At 51.9% G+C, this 18485-nt stretch overlaps 2 protein-coding genes across 2 annotated transcripts; one reads left to right on the forward strand and one right to left on the reverse strand.

Moving 5' to 3' along the window:
• Positions 1–1646: 1646 nt before the first annotated feature.
• Positions 1647–8135, forward strand: LOC137816043 (uncharacterized). Its single transcript, XM_068619146.1, has 3 exons — positions 1647–1758; positions 5880–6270; positions 8042–8135. Exons 1-3 carry the CDS (start codon positions 1647–1649, stop codon positions 8133–8135), a joined length of 597 nt encoding a protein of 198 aa, XP_068475247.1.
• Positions 8136–17308: 9173 nt separating this feature from the next.
• On the reverse strand, positions 17309–18070 carry LOC137816050 (uncharacterized). The gene has a single exon (XM_068619155.1). The coding sequence runs from the start codon at positions 18068–18070 to the stop codon at positions 17309–17311; it is 762 nt and encodes a 253-aa protein (XP_068475256.1).
• Positions 18071–18485: the final 415 nt, after the last annotated feature.

An 18485-nucleotide genomic window follows, 5' to 3' on the forward strand; every position in this document is an offset into this window, starting at 1 on the left:
GGCAGAGAAGGGTCCGAAAGGCGTCTCTACCCCCAGATCAAAGAGCAATGGCCAAGGTGTGAAGCCAAAAAGAAGCTGATCGCCAAGAGTTTCTGGTGACCAGGAAAAATTCAAACAGTGGCGAAAAAGTTAAAAGACCCGTTTTGATGGAGCAGATCGGGTGAAGCAGTGTTTAAGCCAGTAGCTGAGTCAAAGTTTGTTGCTTAAGGTATCGTTTTACGCTAAGGGTTATTGCCTTAAGTTACGAGTTGATAAATGTGGTTATTATTCGAAATTGAGATGGTTCGAAACAGCCAAGCACAAGATCGTGCCTACGAGATTACTGAGATTTTTCGTTGAAAGTAAAACAAGCCAGAAAAGTTGAAGCGATTAAGGAAAACATAAGAGGAGAAACGCAGACTTTGTCGTTAACAGTAAATAACAGTTCAAAACATACATACGAAAGGACATAAAGTTTATTACAAGTTATTTACAAAGGAAAGTATAAAGGGCGATGGGTGGATTGAATTGATTAGTCTTCGGCGGGCACCACCTTTCCATCCACCACTTCATTGTTCAGCGACACCATGCTGAGATCCAGGTCGGGGAACAGGCAAGCGAATTGTTCCCGCGCAGCTTCGAATCCAGCAGCCAAAATTTGAGCAGAGTTTAGCTTGAGTTCTTCAATTTGCTTCTGAAGTTCCTCAATCCGCTTCTTGAGGTCTTCAGTTTGCTCTTTCAGCTCTTTGTTCTGTTGCTCCAGCTCTTCAACCTGTTTCTTGAGTTGTTCATTGGTCTCTTGAGCCTGGAGAAGGTCTTCAGTAACCTTCTTGGATTCCGCTTGTGCTTGGGCCAATTCAGCAGCCACCTTTCCCTTCTCTGCGTTGGCCTCGGCAAGATCGGCTATGGCGTCGTCCCTTGCCTTTTCCACTTGCCCAAGGAATTTCTCTCGGTCGACTGACCTCTGCTCCAATTTCTGCACCTTAGCGGCGTCAGCTTTTATGAGAGCCTCCAGGTCAGCCACCTTGACGCGGTAAGGCACAATCTTGCTCTCTAGTTCGATCTTTTCTTGAGCAAGCTGTTGCACTTTGTGGCGGAGATCAGTGGCCTCTTTGCGCGCCAACCTGAGTTCGGTGCTCATTGCGTCCTCCACTCGGGAGTGTTCAATCTCCGCCAGCGTCAAGTTGAAAGACAACTTCTCCACCTCAACCCTCATGGTGCTGTTCTCGGTCTTGAGGTTGAAGAGGTCGTCTTGGAGCCTCCTGGTAGAGCTCTCCACAGCTCTGGTGATGATGGCTGGGATGTCTTCTGCTATCGTCTTTAGCTTAGCAGATAGAGGCTCCCACATCCTCGTGACCTCGAGGGGGAGGTTTGACGCTTGTAGAGGTACCAGAGGCGCTGTGGGGGCCCGTTGTGGGTTTTCGTCGCCACCTTCCTTAGCAGGTTCTTCAGTGGGCGCTTGTTGGCGTGGCGACGAAATCGGGGATTCGGTGATCAGGATCGGTGAGGTATGAGCGACCTCATCCCCGATTGGAGCAACCTCTGCGGCTGAGGCATTTGAAGGGGGACCCCCTCCCGCTGATATATGTGGCGTGGAGGCGCTCGGGGGGTCCTCCATGAAGTTTGGCTCTTGGGCCTCAACCGCAGGCAGCGCAGTGGCTAACGGGATGGCTTGGACTGGTGAAACAGGAGCTTGTGGGGGTGGCGATGATGGAGGAGGAGCAGGTGTGGGTGGTGGCGTTGATGAGGGAAGAGGGGGTGGTGCAGGTGGTGAGGAAGGTGCCACCCTCTTCCTCTTTGTAACGAGGCCATCCTCAGTGACCTCGTCATCTTCTTCCTCATCCTCTTGGACTGTCTGGGGAGCCTTCCTCTTGGGCCTCTTGAGGACCAGTTTCTTGCGTTGGGCAGGTTCCTTAGGTGGCGATCGCCCGTGGACGATGGTTGTCTCCACCACCGAGTTGGGCACCGTTTGAGAACTCGTCGCCAACCCGTGGGTTCGGGCGAGCGCCTTCAATTCAGCAAGCATGCCCCTGCCCAACATGTTATCTGCATGGAACGAAAATGCATGGGTTAACCCAAAAGAAAATAAGTGCATAAGGTAGTATGCAGCAAAGCAGATGATATGTGCAGGAAAGATAAAACCAAAGTCTTGCGCATAACGCACAAGACGCCCAGAAACAGCTAAACAGAAGCAGTATCAAAGCAAGAGTTTAAGTGTCCTAACCTATTCGAATTTCGAGTTGGTCCTCGTAGAATTCGAAACAGATCAAGGTGGTGGTAAGGAAAGTGATGTTAGCATCCGCCACCCTTTTCCAGAAAAGGCATAGATCTCGGTCCAACGCTCCCATGCTGTCAGGACTTCTGGGTCTCCTAAAACAGCTCTTGGACTCTTTTTTCCCCTTGTCCACCCAGTACAAGGGGAAGCCGTCGAGTAGGGAGTTGTCCTTGTCATTGGGGCGCACTTGGACGAACTTCCCTTTCCAGTCCTTGTAGGATTGCTGGAAGATGGAGAAGATCGACCTCCCAGTAATCGCATTCAAGCTAACCCACAGGCGGTCTCCTGGGTGCTTGGCTTCGAAGAGGAATAAGAAAACGTCCACGGATGCGGGCAACCCCAGGTGGTCGCACATCACTTGGAAAGCTCGAACAAACGCCTAGTTGTTGGGGTGAAGCTGGGCGGCGGCAATGTTGAGCTCGGTAAGGAGTTCCCTCTCAAATCGAGTGAAGGGAAACTTCAGTTTCACCTTCTTGAATAGTGTTGTGTAGACGAAGCAGAAGGGCCCGTCAGCACTCACTTTGTCATCAACACAGACGGGCAGATCGGGGGAGCAAGGTAGCACTATCATTCTCTCATCGTGCTCCTTGTGAAACGATTGGTTGGGCTCATCCCCCTTAGTCAGCCGCAAAACTGCTCCCGCAGTGTTCACAGAAGATGTCTCCCTCAGAAGGGTCGAGTTGGCCCAGGGGTACAAGGTTTTGAAGTCTGGCAAGGGAACGGGGGCTCCTCCGGCGATAGGTGGAGTCGCCTGGGCCAGGTTAGGACGGGAAGACGCAGGCCTCTCAGCCTGGGAAGATGAAGCGCCACGAACTCGTTGTGGGTCTGGTGCTTGAGAAGGGGGGTTTCTTGATGAAGGAGGAGGATTCGGGGTGATCTTTGTGCGAGTCATTGTTGCAGCTGCAAAGGAAGAAGAAAAGGAAAATGATCAGGGGTTACAAAGGCTGACTCGATCATGGAAGGAAGGTAAAAAACGAACGAACGTAGGTTCGTTGCGATGATTGACGAAGACCTAAGTTACGAAGAAGGAGAAATGGAAAAGCAACCCATAGCGTATGCACCAGGCAGTTACAGGATGATGCGAATCGGTTAAAATGCAAGAAAAACCAGCAGAAGAAGGAAAGTAGGTACCTTTTGATGATCAGGAAGACGATGAAGGTTGATGATGATTCAGAATGTTGGAGAGCGCTGAGAGCTTTTTTGCAGAAGAAGGTTAGAGCGTTCGTAAATGCGAGGGAAAGTGATGGAACAGTGTTGAGTGAAAATGGGTTTAAGAGTTTTTTCGAAAATGGGTTTGGGAAGCGCAAACGATAACTGAAGGTAACCATTGATGAAGCCACGTGTCGAGCGATGGACGAGGGGTGTGGTGGAGCGTCAGAGCAGCAGAAGGTACAACCGCTTGGAATTCTGCGTCAGTGCCACGTAGATCGGTGTTGACGTGACTCTTTCAGTCTTTTCGCTGGACAAGTCTTCGCTTAAGACTGGGGGGCTTGTGTACCGCCCTGGTAGTCGGGAGTGATGACGTGGCATCCTGCTACAGTATAGGCGTGTTGACAAGGCGCCAGGTTGGCATAAGGGAAGGAAGTCGGGGGGCTCGTGAAGTCGCCAGTTATTAAGTTGGCGTGTTCCGATCTCCAGCATACCAGAATAGGCGATCACCGGGTTTAAGATGAAGTCGCCAGATGTAAACTCAGGCGACCAAGCGGTTGGAGATCGCCAGAGAAAGCACATCGCCGAAGATGAAGGAGAAGCAGATTATGAAGGCGGCCGGCGAGACCACAGGGAAGGTGTATGAAGGCCCCCTAACTCGCCAGTTCCAGTAGAGATCGCACTCCCAAGTTAGCTATGCACTGGGCAGCACCATGCATAAGTAACTTAGCCAAAAAGAGAGTCAGAAGCAGCGCCCAAGTCAAGGAGCCTCCGGATGACGGAACGTGTACAGTTGGATGCGAGCCACGTATCGAAGTCTGTAACTGCCAGGAGAGAGAAAGCAACCAGGTATATAAGAGTTCTTAACGAACTTTCTGAGGTACGCACGTTCAGAATACACTCTTTACGCTTGCAAGTTATAGAGCTTACTGTGAGAGAGAATTTGCACGGTTCTTGTTCTCTTAGTATTTGGTGATTCGGTCACTGACTTGGGCGTTGGAGTGCGATCGGCCGCAGCGGCGCCGCTCTGTTTCTTTGCAGGTTCTTGAGGTGGATCTCGAAGAGGAACGGAGGTTCGAAGCGGTGCGCACGTCGATCCTTTGACGAGGCAGTTTCCAGCGTTCCGGTCAACAGGCAGGATCATCAGGCGCCCACCGTGGGGCCGTGTAAAACTTGCTCCCATGCACAGCGTGAATTCTTGGAGGTTTTCGAAGTTTTCTGCGTGGTTGTGTGCTGGTGCAACCATCGCTCGCTGTTTGCTTGAGTTTCGTTCGGTGAATTCGCGTTTTATACCGTTCGTTTGGGTTTTCGATCGGTGGAGTGAGGTTTCCTGCTGATTACGCGTAATTCGTTCGGTGGAGTTTGAGTCCTTTCACTCGTCTAGTTGTCCGTGGGGAAGCGGTGGTTTCTGGTGAAGTTGTGGTTTTTTTTTGAAGGTTTACGGTGTTCTTGAGTTTTCTTGCGCAGTTTCGCACAGTTTTCTCCGATTGATCGCTGAATCGATCGTGGTTGAAGTGTCGTTCGCCGCGTTCTGTGATTCGCTGAGTTTCATGAGAAAAATGAGAAGCAATCGCTCAAGTCGCCTCTCGCGGACCTGGTCAGGCGAGAATGCATGAGGACCTGGTCGCCTCTTGCGCCAGGAATGAGGAGCTCAGCAAGGTGACTGAGGAGCTGCGTCAAGCTCTTCAGGAGCAGCAAGGGCGTTCTTCCGCTGAAGAGGTTGTGCCGTCGTCGCCACCTCGTGTTTTTCCCATGCCTTTTTTTCAGGCGATCACTGACACGCCTATTCCTACGAGCGTGGTTCCGGTCAAGGCTGTTTTCACCGGCATGGAGGATCCTAAGGCTCATCTCACCACGTTCCATACGCAGATGATGCTGTCAGGAGGGTCGGACGCCGTCTACTGCAAAATGTTCGTGAGTACGCTCCAGGGAACGGCGTTGGAGTGGTTTGTGAGCCTGCCTAACGGCCACATATCCAATTTTCAACAGTTCTCGAAGATTTTTGTTGAGCGCATCATCCTTACGCTCTTCCAGAATTCGTTCAAAGGATGGAAAGGGAAATTCTTCAAGGTACGCGCGACCAAGCGCGATCCTACCATCCTAGAGGGCTTTCCCCTGTACTGGACAGACAAACCCATAACCATGAAGCCCCTGGCTCTGGACGAGCTTGCCCCGCCTGACCGGGATGTATGCAAAGCCTTGGCGGGACTGGGAATAGTCTTCGATACCGCCAAACTCATCGCGAACGAATTCAATGCCCATGGGCTTTCTACCTACTTCGGTATCTGCCCTTGGTGATTTATGATGCATTAGTTGTTGTTTCACTATAGAGTCTTCCTTCTTATTCATCTGAATCAAACTGATGCTACCATTTTTCGCTGTACAATGTTACTTGCATTTCACGTCTCTTCATGTATTGTGAATTCGCATAACTGCTCTAGTACTAATCCTTGCTATTTGGCCTGTCTTGATGCAGGATCGGTGATGGGCGCTTCCAAAAGAATTATGTTGGCGAAAGCACTGAAGGAGGCTCGTGCCGCCAAGGCAGGCGCCTCCTCTAGCCCTGCTGCCAATCCGGTTCTCCCACCGGCTCCGTCGCCACCACCTCTAGTCACCGCTGAAGCTCCTTCTAGCCCATCTTCGACATTTCCACCTGGCTCCAAAGTGCTTCCAACTCCCAATTCTCCTCCGCCTATCGCCGCCGTTCCCCTAGCTGCGGCCTCGTCACCGACTCCAACCCCTCTTGACAAAGGGAAAAGGGTTTTGGAGGTTCTGTTAGATGATGAGGAATCAAAAGGCGTGGCACCCTTCAGAAGGAGAAAATCCGCGCGGGTTCCTCTTCTAGTAGAGACGTCGCCACAGGGAGGGTACCCCTTTATGGGCAACCCTCCAAGCGCAACCTCACTCCCTCCTATGATTCTCCAAGAGGAAATGGGCGAAGGTGCTGAATCTGCCCCGCCTCTGCCGCCGCCAGAAACCACTGCTTCCCCGGCTCCCAACGCTGCCGCCCCCGACTTCATCGCCATCCCTCCTCCAATCATGCATCTGATGAGGGGTTTCAGTGGCGGGACTATGCCAGAAGGCACCGACAGGAGGGAAGGTATGCCTTTCTATTTGGGGGCCTTCTTGGCGGTGGCTCTCGAATGGCGCTCCCAGGCCAGAAACGCGGTCTTGCAAGCTCAAACCCTCTAAGCCTTGGAAACAAAGGCAGCTACCCTGGAAGAGGAAATGAGGACCCTGGGACGCCAGAACGAATCCTATCAAACTTCTCTGAAACAAATACAAGAGTCCAAGGCAGAAACAGAGAGGCAACTGGCGGAGGCATTGGAGCTCCAGGCAGGCTTCTACACTCGGGAAGTTGCTCTCCAAGTACAGGTAGCGGGTCTTCAGGAATTGGTCAAAGCAGATGCAGAAACTCAAAAGGACCTGAAGGACCGTTGCTGTGAACAGGCTGCCAAGGCGGAGCGGATGGAGGGGGAAATGGCCACCCAGGCCAAAGCTATGGACCTTCTTCGCGCTGACTACGACAAACTACGGGTCGAGGTTAGCCAGCTTCGCGTGGAGAAAGAGGCTCTGGAGAAACAGGTGGCCTCTGGAGACGCCGCCATTGAGGAACTGGAGAAGGAGAAAAAGTCCCTTATCCAGGAGATGGCGGGTACCTTCGAGGAGGGGTTCCAAGAGGCCCTAACCCAGGCGTCCTGCGAGAATCCTGGCGCCAACCTTTCGAACTGCGACCCCACACACCACGTCGTTGACGGGAAGGTCGTGCCCATGGACTTGAACGACTGAACCGCTGCCTCTCATCCGCCACCTTCCTCTTCAAGCTTAACTCTTCATTCTTTACCTTCGTTTTTTTATTTTATCTGTCAAAACTTGTAATTCTTTGAACTATCCGTACTCTTGTTACTGATTTGGGATGTCCGTATGGTTGCATTTATTTCTTTGCCACATACGATTCTGCCCATGCGATCTCGTTCTCATCTTTTCCCTTCACGCGCTTCACTTACTTTATCTGGGTTCTGCCCATTTCTTTCACTTCGTTGGGCGGTTTGGTATGATCGGGTAAGGTCGCCCGCCAACCCTCACGTCCATGGAGAGGCTCACTAAGTGGCGCCGTATCGTCCACGGGACGTCTCTGATACCGAAAGGTCCTTTCTTTGATCTTTAACGCTCGGCGCCCACGCCTAAGGAGAGGCCTGCTAAAGCAGCACCGTATCGTCCCCGGGTGTCTAAAACGCTGAGTGCTGTGGGGGTCTGTTCCCTCCATGGTCTTTCCTTCCCTAAGGTATCGGGGAACACCCTGCCAGTGACTCGCTGGCGTTTGACGGTCTCGTCTCCCTCCACAGTCTTTCCTACCTGTGGGTATCGGGGAGGCGACGCCAGTCGGTATTTGGGTTGGCGACGCCCGCGACATCTCGCGCTGTCGTCGCCCTTTACGTCGTTCCGGGCGACGCCTCGGGCATTACCTTTACTTCGATTCTTGCCTTGGTCAACGCCTGATAACAGCGAAGTGCTCAAGGTTCGGTCTGTGCCCTCCGCGTGGCACCTCCTGTATGGCTGATGCGACGTTCTGTCATTCGACTTGATCCACGTGGCGCTGCTCGTATGGTTTGTGGGACATTCGGTCATTTCATTAAGTCCTGACTCCTGCTATGCCCCTGACTCATTTTCGACGGCGGATCGTACCACTGGATATTCTGTTGATGGGACATTTTCTGATTCAAACCAGTGATGCCAGCATCATCCTTTCATCTTCTACCACGTGTATCAATCGCGCGGTGCATCCGTTCGCGTCGTTTGGCGCTCTAACCGCTTTATTTAACTCTTCAAACTCTGGAACTATCCCCATCATTTCTCACTCTTCATAACCTACTTGCGTTATTTCTTCTTGCACCCTTCCTTCTTGCACCCTTTCTTCTCTGTCGAAGGGTTGTTCTAACCTTCGCTCCCCTCGCTCAACTCTTGCATTTCTGGCCATCCTGATCTTGTTAAAGAATGTCCTCTCACGATGCTTCCTCCAGGGTCCGTCCCAAAGATTTGTACCCTTGGGCCTTGAGTGAGCTTCTTGATGAGTGTTCATGCTTGCTCTCCACCAGGGCCGTACGGGAACACAAAGGGGAGTTATGTTCTTATGACCACCGGGCCTTCGCAAGGAGGCACGATGACGACATCGCTGTGCTCCCTTGCACTCTGGGGGAGCCAGTGTGTGGAGACGAACGGGCCAACGACGGGGTCCCTTTCTTTTACTTTTACCAGGTGGTGTTCAAGACCATCGGGGTGCGCTTACCCTTCTCCTGGTTTGAGAAGGAACGGCTGACGGAGATCAACGTTGCTCCGGCCCAGTTATATCCCAACAGCTGGGCCTTTGTCAAGGCCTTCGACGTTCTCTTCGGGTTTCTGGGTTGTGCACCCTCGGTTGACCTCTTTCTTCACTTCTTTGAGGTGAAGAGACAGAGACACAACCTCTGGGTAACTCTCAGTAATGTGCTCGGGAGGGTTCTCTTCACACCCTTCCAGAGCTCGTTCACCGGGTGGAAAGGCCGGTTCTTCAAGATCTGTCGTACTGACCTTGTTCCTGACGCTCTGGATGGGTTTCCACTGTACTGGGTGAGAGAGGAAAAGGCCCTCAAAGCCAAACCCCTCAAGAATCTGGCTCCAAGTGATCAAATAGCTTGCCGGATTCTTGCTGAGGCGGGAGGCTTTGACTCTGCTACGGTGATCAGCTTGGAGTTCAACGCTAGGACTCTTGAGAAGTACATATGTGAGAACCACTGCCTTAGGCAACTTCGGCCTTCGTTACTTTCTAATTGTGCCTGTCTTTCTTCACAGTGTCTCTAATACATCTGTTCCTGTTGTGCAGGTTCGAAAATAAGCCAAGAAAAGAGGACACGACTTACTCGAGCGCTGCGGGCTGGGAAAGGGGCTTCGCCTTCCTCCAGTGATGACTCTGATGAGCGCTGAGAAGTGGCTTGTTTGTGTTTTTGCATTTTGTACTGAACATTGCTTGTAACAACAACTTTTCAATGTCATAATTCTTTACAACGCCACTTTACTTTGCTTATGCTTCATATACCGCGCGACTTCCTTTCGTCTCGTTCTGCCAACGATGCATGCTTTTACTTGGGCGACGCCTTCTTTCTGGGCGACGCCAAGACCTAGGTGACGCCTTCTTTCTTGGCGACACCATGGCCTAGGCGGCGCATCACATTACTTCTAACAAGGAAAGATAAAGGCTGAAAACCAAGGCACTTCTTTTTCTCAACTGGTTTTTCCATTTATTAGGGTGACCTCATTGAAAAACCCCCGAAAGGGAAAAAGAGCGTCCCCTTCAACTAAATTGTTACATGCTGCTTACATAAGTCAACTGAAATAAAATTTTAAGTTGGCTGCATTCCAACTGCGCGGGATAGGGCCTCCATCTAAAGTCTCCAGGTTGTACGAACCGTTGCCCTTAGCCTCAGTAACTCTGAAGGGCCCGGTCCACTTGGAAGACAGCTTATTCTCCAACTCGTATGGGTGAGCTTTCCTCATCACTAGGTCGCCCACCTGAAACTGTCGCGACTTTACTTTAGAGCTATATTGCCGCTCCACTCTTCTCTTCATCGCTTCAGCTTTTATTCTAGCTTCTTCCCTGGCCTCTTCTAGCAAATCCAGGTTTACCCGTCTCTCCTCATTAGATTCCTCCACCACAAAGTTTTGAAAACGCGGTGAGCTTTCGTGTATTTCTACTGGAATCATCGCGTCCGACCCGTACACCAAACTGAAAGGCGTCTCCATAGTAGAGGATTGGGGCGTGGTGTGGTATGCCCATACAATCCTTGGCACCTCTTCTGCCCACGCCCCTTTGGCCTTCTCTAACCTTCTTTTTAACCCCCTCAGCAGAACTCTGTTTGCTGACTCTACTTGTCCATTGGTCTGGGGGTGTTCGACCGACGCGAACACTTGCTTGATTCCCACTTCAGCGCACAGATTTCTCAACTGCTGACTGGCGAACTGGGTCCCGTTGTCAGATATCAGGCGCCTGGGTACGCCAAAGCGACACACGATGTTTCTCCACACAAAATGCTGTACCTTATGCGCAGTGATTTGTGCCACGGGCTCTGCCTCTATCCACTTAGTGAAGTATTCTATGGCGACGATCAGATATTTCATCTGCCTGATTGCCAGTGGGAAAGGGCCCAGGATGTCAATTCCCCATGTGTGGAAAGGCCACGGGCTGTATATGGACCGCAACTCTTCTGGCGGCGCCTTGTGCCAGTCGGCGTGCTTTTGGCATTGCTTATACCGCTGGGCGTGCCGTGCGCAATCCTCTTTCACTGTTGGCCAGAAGAAACCTGCGCGTATTACCTTGGAGGCTAAGGACCTTCCTCCTACATGGCTTCCGCAGATGCCTTCGTGTAGCTCCGCCATTATCCTGGTGCACTCATCGCCACTGACGCATGTTAGGATAGGGTTAGTGAAACCGTGCCTGAACAGCACCCCATCCACCAAAGTATATCTTGTGGCATTTCTTTTTATTTTCTTACCCTCTTCAGGGTCCACTGGAAGGGCCCCATCCGCCAGGTATCGTTTATAGGGCGTCATCCAGGTGTCTCCCTTGGACAGGACACAAACCTGCATCTGCTCTTCCTTAGACACACCCGCGTATATACTGATGCGGGGCGCCCTCTGCGTATCTTGGGTCAATGAGGAATGACTCCTCGGCCTTCCCCTTGATGCATAAATCTGGAGGACATCCACTCTCTTGTCTTCCACGAATCTACGCGGAGCTTTGAGAGTCTCCTGGATCACTGTCCTCTGTCTACCCCCCTTGCCTGAGCTGGCCAGCTTTGCGAGCAGGTCAGCTCTGGCATTCTGCTCCCTCAGGACGTGTATTAACTCAAGAACGTTGAACGCCCCTCTCAACAACTGGACGTATTTTAGATACGCCGCCATCTGTGGGTCCTTCGCCTGGAACTCACCCGACACCTGCCCCGTAATCAACTGGGAGTCGCTCTTCACTAGGAGGTTCTGTGCGCCCATCTCCTTGGCCAAGAGCATTCCTGCAATCAGGGCTTCATATTCTGCTTGATTGTTACTTGCCTTGAAGGCAAAACGCAAGGCCTGCTCGATCAGTATGCCGTCGGGTCCTTCCAGCACTATTCCCGCACCACTCCCTTGTTGGTTTGAGGAGCCATCAACCGAGAGCAGCCACTGTGAACTCGCTTCCACCTCTTGCTCACCTCCGGGCGAAAGTTCCGCCACAAAATCCGCGTACACCTGCCCTTTGATGGGTCCTCTAGGCGGACCTGATCGCCATTCCCAATATATCCGCTAGGCTGAAGGCGCCTGAGAAGGTGGGCGACAAGGTGCTGGGACCAAAGCCGGACGCCTGGTGTGAGTTTCACCAGGGCTTTGGCCACACCGTGGATTCGTGTTTGGCTTTAGGATACCAGCTCAACGATCTGGTTAAGAGCGGGTTCCTAAATGACTATTTGTTGGATAGGAGGACGGGGGGCGCGTCGAGCTCCCAGCCTGCAGGCGCTGAGGCTCAGCAACACGAGATGCCTACACACGGGGAAATCCACACCATTGTAGGAGGTTTCTCAGGTGGTGGATGCACCGCATCACAAAGGAAGAGGTATGCCAGATCTGTGATGATGGTGGATATGTTTGAAGACCACTCGCCGGATGTGGACATTACGTTCAGCAAGCAGGATCTTCGGGACGTTGTGCCTCATGACAACGATCCCATAGTCATCTCGTTGATCACAGCAGGGAGGAAGGTCCACAGGGTTCTGGTGGAGCAAGGAAGCTCGGCAGACGTGATGTTCTGGCCGACTTTCACGCAGCTGGAGTTACCTCTTGACCAGCTGAGGCCCTATGGAGGGTGTCTGTACGGTTTTGCTAGTGACCAGGTAGAGGTCAGGGGGTACATAGAGTTGAGGACTACGTTTACAGATGAGGCGGGTTCGAGAACGGAGAAAATCAAATACCTTGTCGTAAACGCTCCTTCAGCATACAACATTCTGTTGGGAAGGCCCACGCTCAACAGAATAGGCGCCATACCATCAACCCGGCACATGAAGGTGAAGTTGCCGTCTATGGAGGGGGTGGTGATCACCATCAAATCCGACCAGAAAGAAGCAAAGAAGTGCTATGAGAATAGCCTGAAAAACAAAAGGTCTGTGAGTTATGTGACAACCACCCCGCCTCCTGGCGTGAAGCCCAGATCGACGGTGATAGAAGAGACCGCCGGAAGAGACGTGGAGATGGTGGATGCTGAGCTGAAGGAGGGGAACGCTGGTCTGGAGGAAGAGGAGGCAAGGAATCGTCCTGAGGAAGCGAGAGAGCTGGGAATCGCCAGGGCGGTGATCGCCAGAGAAACCAGGCCAAAACCCGTCGAGCAGTGGCTCGAGAGAGAGATCGGGGGGAAGATCTTCAAACTGGGAAGATCCCTGGAGGTTGAGCTCCAGGACCAGATCGCCAAGGTGATAGAACGGCATCTGGATGCATTTGCATGGTCCGCTTCGGACATGCCCGGGATTGATCCCGACTTCTTGTGCCATCACTTGGCGATGGACAACTTGGTGAGACCAGTACGACAGAGAAGAAGGAAGTTCAACGAGGAGAGGAGGCAGGCGATTAGAGACGAAACACAGAAACTCCTTGCTGCAGGCCATATTAGGGAGGTGCAGTACCCTGATTGGCTGGCCAATGTCGTACTGGTAAAGAAGAGCAACGGGAAATGGCGCATGTGCGTCGATTTCACCGATTTGAATAAGGCTTGCCCAAAGGACTCATATCCTTTACCAAGCATAGACGCCCTGGTGGACAGTGCTGCAGGGTGTAAGTTGCTGAGCTTTCTGGATGCCTTCTCGGGGTATAACCAGATAAAGATGCACCCCATGGATGAAGATAAGATTGCCTTCATGACCGAGAGATCGTGCTACTGCTACAAGGTGATGTCGTTTGGGCTGAAGAATGCGGGGGCCACTCACCAGAGGTTGATGGATCGAGTACTTGCACCGATGCTGGGAAGGAATGTGCAAGCGTACGTGGATGACATGGTCGTGACCTCGCCAGAGAAGAGCAAGCACGTTGCGGACTTGGAGGAATTGTTTACTACGATCGCCAAGTTCAGGTTGAAGCTGAACCCAGAGAAGTGTATCTTTGGCGTGGAGGCTGGGAAGTTCTTGGGTTTCCTCTTAACTGAGAGAGGAACAGAAGCCAACCTTGATAAGTGTGCCGCCATCTTGGCAATGAGGAAGTACAGCAGCTCACAGGTCGGATGGCCGCCCTGTCTCGCTTCGTGTCGGCTAGCGGAGAGAAGGGCCATCCCTATTTTCAGTGCTTGAGATGGAATAACGAGTTTGCCTGGACGAAGGAGTGTGAAGAAGCCTTCATCAAACTGAAGGAGTATTTGGCGAGCCCGCCGGTTTTGTGCAAGCCGCTGGTGGGAACCCCTCTCAGGTTGTATTTTGCTGTAACTGAGAGGGCGGTGAGTGCGGTGCTCGCCCAGGACCAATATCAGGCTCAGAAGCCTATTTACTTTGTTAGTAAAGTGTTGCAGGGCCCCGAAACGAGGTACCAGGCCCTGGAGAAGGCTGCGCTGGCTGTGGTATTTTCGGCGAGGAGGTTGCACCACTATTTCCACAGCTTCACGATACTGGTGATGACCGACCCGCCCATCCAAAAGGTCTTGAAGAAGCCCGATGTTGCGGGAAGGATGGTGAAGTGGGCAGTGGAGCTGTCAGAGTTTGATATTAAGTATGAGCCCCGAGGCCCGATCAAGGGACAGATCTTCGCAGACTTCGTGGTCGAGCTCTCGTCTGAAGCGACACGGGTTGAAGGGGACGACTTCCGATGGGTACTCTCAGTGGATGGATCGTCGAACCAGCAGGGTAGCGGTGCTGGAGTCATCTTGGAGGGACCCAACGGTGTGCTGATCGAACAGTCCTTGAGGTTCGCCTTCAAGGCCAGCAATAATCAAGCAGAATATGAGGCGCTGATCGCCGGGATCTTGCTGGCCAAAGAGATGGGAGCTAGGGTGTTGATGGCAAAGAGTGACTCGTTGCTGGTCACGGGGCAAGTAACAAGCGAGTTCCAGGCTAAAGATCCACAAATGGCGGCTTACCTGGAGTATGTACAGTAATTGAAGAGTTCCTTTGCCTCCTTTGAAGTGGTGCATGTGCCCAGAGAGCAGAATGCCCGAGCTGACTTGCTAGCTCAGCTCGCCAGTTCAGGCAAGGGGGGTAGGCAGAGGACGGTGATTCAAGAAACTCTGAAGACGCCTAGAGCATTTGTGGCAGATCACCTGGTTCTTCAGATAAGCAAGTCGACGGAAAAAGCGGCGAGAAGTCATAGGTCCCTAACTCAAGAGACCTTAAGATCGCCGAGAATAAGAGCATGTCGGGGGGAGAGGGTAAACATGATGCAGGTTTGCGCTACGCATGAGCCAGACACCTGGGTAACGCAGTATAAGCGGTGCCTGGCAGATGGCCTTCTCCCGCTGGATCCGACAGAGGCTAGGAAGATAAAGAAGAATTCCAGCAAGTACACAATGATTGATGGCGAGTTGTACAGGTTTGGGTTCACTCACCCACTCCTGGAATGTGTGCATGGCGAGAAATGCACGAGAATTATGGCAGAGCTCCATGAAGGGATATGCGGAAGCCACGTCGGGGGTCGAGCTCTGGCCGCAAGGACTCTCCGTGCAGGTTACTACTGGCCAACGATGAAAGAAGATTGCAAGAGGCATGCGCAGTGCTGCAAACACTGCCAACAGCATGCCGATTGGCACAAGGCACCTCCTGGGGAGTTGAAGTCGATTTACAGCCCCTGGCCGTTTCATACATGGGGAATCGACATCCTGGGACCATTCCCGCTGGCGATCAGGCAGATGAAGTACTTGGTGGTGGCGATTGAGTACTTCACCAAGTGGATCGAAGCAGAACCAGTGGCCCAGATCACCGCACACAAGATCGAAGGTTTCGTGTGGAAGAACATCGTGTGCCGGTTTGGTGTGCCCAAGCGTCTGGTGTCGGACAACGGGACTCAGTTTGCAAGTCACCTGTTGAAGAAGCTGTGCGAAGGGGTGGGAATTCAACAAGTGTTTGCATCCGTCGAGCACCCTCAGACGAATGGCCAAGTAGAGTCAGCCAATCGGGTGTTGCTGAGAGGGTTGAAGAGAAGGTTAGAGAAAGCCAAGGGAAGCTGGGCTGAGGAGGTACCCCGTATAGTTTGGGCGTACCACACCACCGAGCAGTCAGGAACCCATGAGACCTTGTTCAGCTTGGTCTATGGGTGCGACGCAATGATTCCAGTAGAAATCCAGGAGAGCTCGCCAAGATTCCAGAACTTCGTGGAGGAAGACTCGAATGAAGAGAGAAGGTTGAACCTGGATCTACTGGATGAGGTCAGGGAAGAGGCGAGATTGAAAGCTGAGGCGGTGAAGAGAAGGATTGAACGAAGATATAACTCGAAGGTGATGCCAAGACAGTTCAGAGAAGGCGACCTGGTGATGAGGAAAGCCCACCAGTACGAGATGGAGAATAAGCTGTCGCCTAAGTGGACGGGACCGTTCAGAATAACCGAGGCACTCGGGAACGGCGCCTACCGCTTAGAGACATTGGAAGGAGGAGCGATTCCTCGCACCTGGAACGCCACGCACCTCAAGTTATATTACAGTTAAGAACGTTGTAAGTAAGACAAACACGAAGTTATATTACAATGTCTCTGTTAAAACAGTTTGAAGGGGGCACTCTTTTTTCCCTAAGGAGGGTTTTTAATGAGGCCACCCAATAAAGAAGAGTTTTCGAAGTTTAAGGTGTTTAGATTGCATGCTTGTTGTTTTCCAAAAGTTTTGAAGAAAGACCTTGTCACTTATATGTGATTTAAGGCAAGTTAAAGATATATTGCATGCTAAAAAAGTTTCTAAGTCCTCATCGTCTTTCGGCGATCAGAGGCATCAGCTAAAGTTAAAGTCCTCATCGTCTTTCGGCGATCGGAGGCACCAGTTAAAAGACCTCAACGCCCTCGCGCGTTTTGAGGCGAGATAAAGACCTCCTCGCCGTTGAGCGAGTGCAGGCGAGGAAGAGTGAAAAGTCCTCAGTGTTTCTGGGGGGAGAAGATGTAACCCCTGGGGCAATGTAGAGGCACCAGTGAAAAGTCCTCAGTGTTTCTGGGGGGAGAAGATGTAACCCCTGGGGCAATGTAGAGGCACCAGTGAAAAGTCCTCAGTGTTTCTGGGGGGGAGATGTAACCCCTGGGGCAATGTAGAGGCACCAGTGAAAAGTCCTCAGTGTTTCTGGGGGGGAGGAGATGTAACCCCTGGGGCAATGTAGAGGCACCAGTGAAAAGTCCTCAGTGTTTCTGGGGGAGGAGATGTAACCCCTGGGGCAATGTAGAGGCACCAGCGAAAAGTCCTCAGTGTTTCTGGGGAGAGGAGATGTAACCCCTGGGGCAATGTAGAGGCACAAGTTAAAGACCTTCTCGCCTATGAGCGAGTTCAGGCGAGTTAAAGACCTTCTCGCCGATGAGCGAGTTCAGGCAAGATAAAATCCTTCTCATCTCGAACGAGTTCAGCCATTAGTTGATTTGAGTTTGTTATCTGAAGAGTGATTTTACATTAAGGTTCATTACCTTGAGATTACAAGTTGTTAAAGCGTTATTGTCCGAAGATCGGTAGTTCGAAACAGTTAAGTACATGATTGCGCTTACGAAATTACCAAGTTATTTCTTTGAAGTAAATTGTGCAAGAAAAGTTAAAGCAGCCAAAGAAGTTACAAGAGAAATACAAGGACTTTATCATTAAGTGGGTATCAGTTCAGGGCACATGTACAGAAAAATCAGAAAAATAGAAAGCTTATTACAAGCAGATGGGGTAAGGGAGAAAGCATAAAGGTAGTGGATGGAGGGAATCAATTAGTCTTCAGTAGGAACAACCTTCCCATCCACCACCTCGTTGTTCAGGGACACCATGGCAAGATCCAAATCAGGATACAAGCAGGCGAACTGTTCCCGGGCGGCCTCAAATCCAGCAGCTAGAATCTGGGCAGAGCTCAACTCAAGATCTTCGACTTGTTTCTTTTGCCCCTCATTCTGCTGCTTCAGCTCTTCAGCTTGCTTCTTCAGCTCTTCAGTTTGTTTCTTCAGTTCTTCGACTGCTTCTTGAGCTTGAGGAAGGTCTTCAGTAGCCTTCTTGGATTCTGCCTGCACCTGGCCCAGTTCAGCGGCGAGCTTCCCTTTCTCTTCGTTGGCTTCGGCAAGCTTAGCCATGGTGTCGTCCCTCTCCTTCTCCACCTTTCCCAGGAAGACCTCCCAATCGGCTGACCTTTTCTCGAGGTTCTTCACCTTGGCGGCGTCAGCTTTGATTAAGGCCTCCAGGTCAGCCATTTTGACGCGGTAAGGTACAATCTTGCTCTCCAGCTCAATTTTCTCTTGAGCCAAAAGCTGCACCTTATGGCGTAGATCAGTGGCCTCCTTGCGCGCCACCCGGAGCTCGGTGCTCATGGCATCTTCTACTCGGGAGTGTTCAATCTTGGCAAGTGTAAGATTGCAGGATAACCTCTCCGCCTCAATCCTTATGGTGCTGTTCTCAGTTCGGAGTGCGAAGAGGTCATCCTGGAGCTTCCTGGTAGAGCTCTCCACAGCTTTGGAGATGATGGTGGGGAAGTCCTCTGCCATCATCTTCAGTTTGGCCGAGAAAGGCTCCCACATCCTCTTGACCTCAAGAGAGAGGTTGGCTTGTAGAGGCACCGGGTGGGCTTGCTGCTGGTTTTCGCCGCCACCTTCTTGAGTTGGTTGCTCAGCGGGTGCTTCTTGGCGTGGCGGCGACGTCGGGGATTCAGTGATAAGAATTGGAGAGTGATGAGCACCTTCATCCCCGACTGGTGCAGCGTTTGCGGTTGAGGCGTTTGAAGGAGGACCCCCTCCAGCTGATACATAAGGCGTGGAGGCGCTCGGGGGGTTCTCTATGAAGTTTGGCTCGGGGGCCTCAACCACAGAAGGCGCAGACGCCAATGGATTTGCTTGGACTAGCGAGGCAGGAGTTGGTGGAGGAGGCAACGTTGGAGGCGGAGCTGGTGTGGATGGCGGTGTT

The sequence above is a fragment of the Phaseolus vulgaris genome, chromosome 10 (genome assembly GCF_000499845.2).
Source record: "Phaseolus vulgaris cultivar G19833 chromosome 10, P. vulgaris v2.0, whole genome shotgun sequence".
NCBI lineage: Eukaryota > Viridiplantae > Streptophyta > Magnoliopsida > Fabales > Fabaceae > Phaseolus > Phaseolus vulgaris.

Excerpts from the sequence above, each read along its gene's own strand:
- LOC137816050 (XM_068619155.1), bottom strand. The coding sequence starts at position 18,070 with ATGGCAGAGGACTTCCCCACCATCATCTCCAAAGCTGTGGAGAGCTCT.
- LOC137816043 (XM_068619146.1), top strand. The coding sequence starts at position 1,647 with ATGGCTTGGACTGGTGAAACAGGAGCTTGTGGGGGTGGCGATGATGGA. Across the intron at positions 1,759-5,879 it reads TGGTGCAGGTGGTGAGGAAG|GATCGGTGATGGGCGCTTCC; the intron begins GTGCCACCCTCT and ends GTCTTGATGCAG. Across the intron at positions 6,271-8,041 it reads GAGACGTCGCCACAGGGAGG|TCCTGACTCCTGCTATGCCC; the intron begins GTACCCCTTTAT and ends CATTTCATTAAG.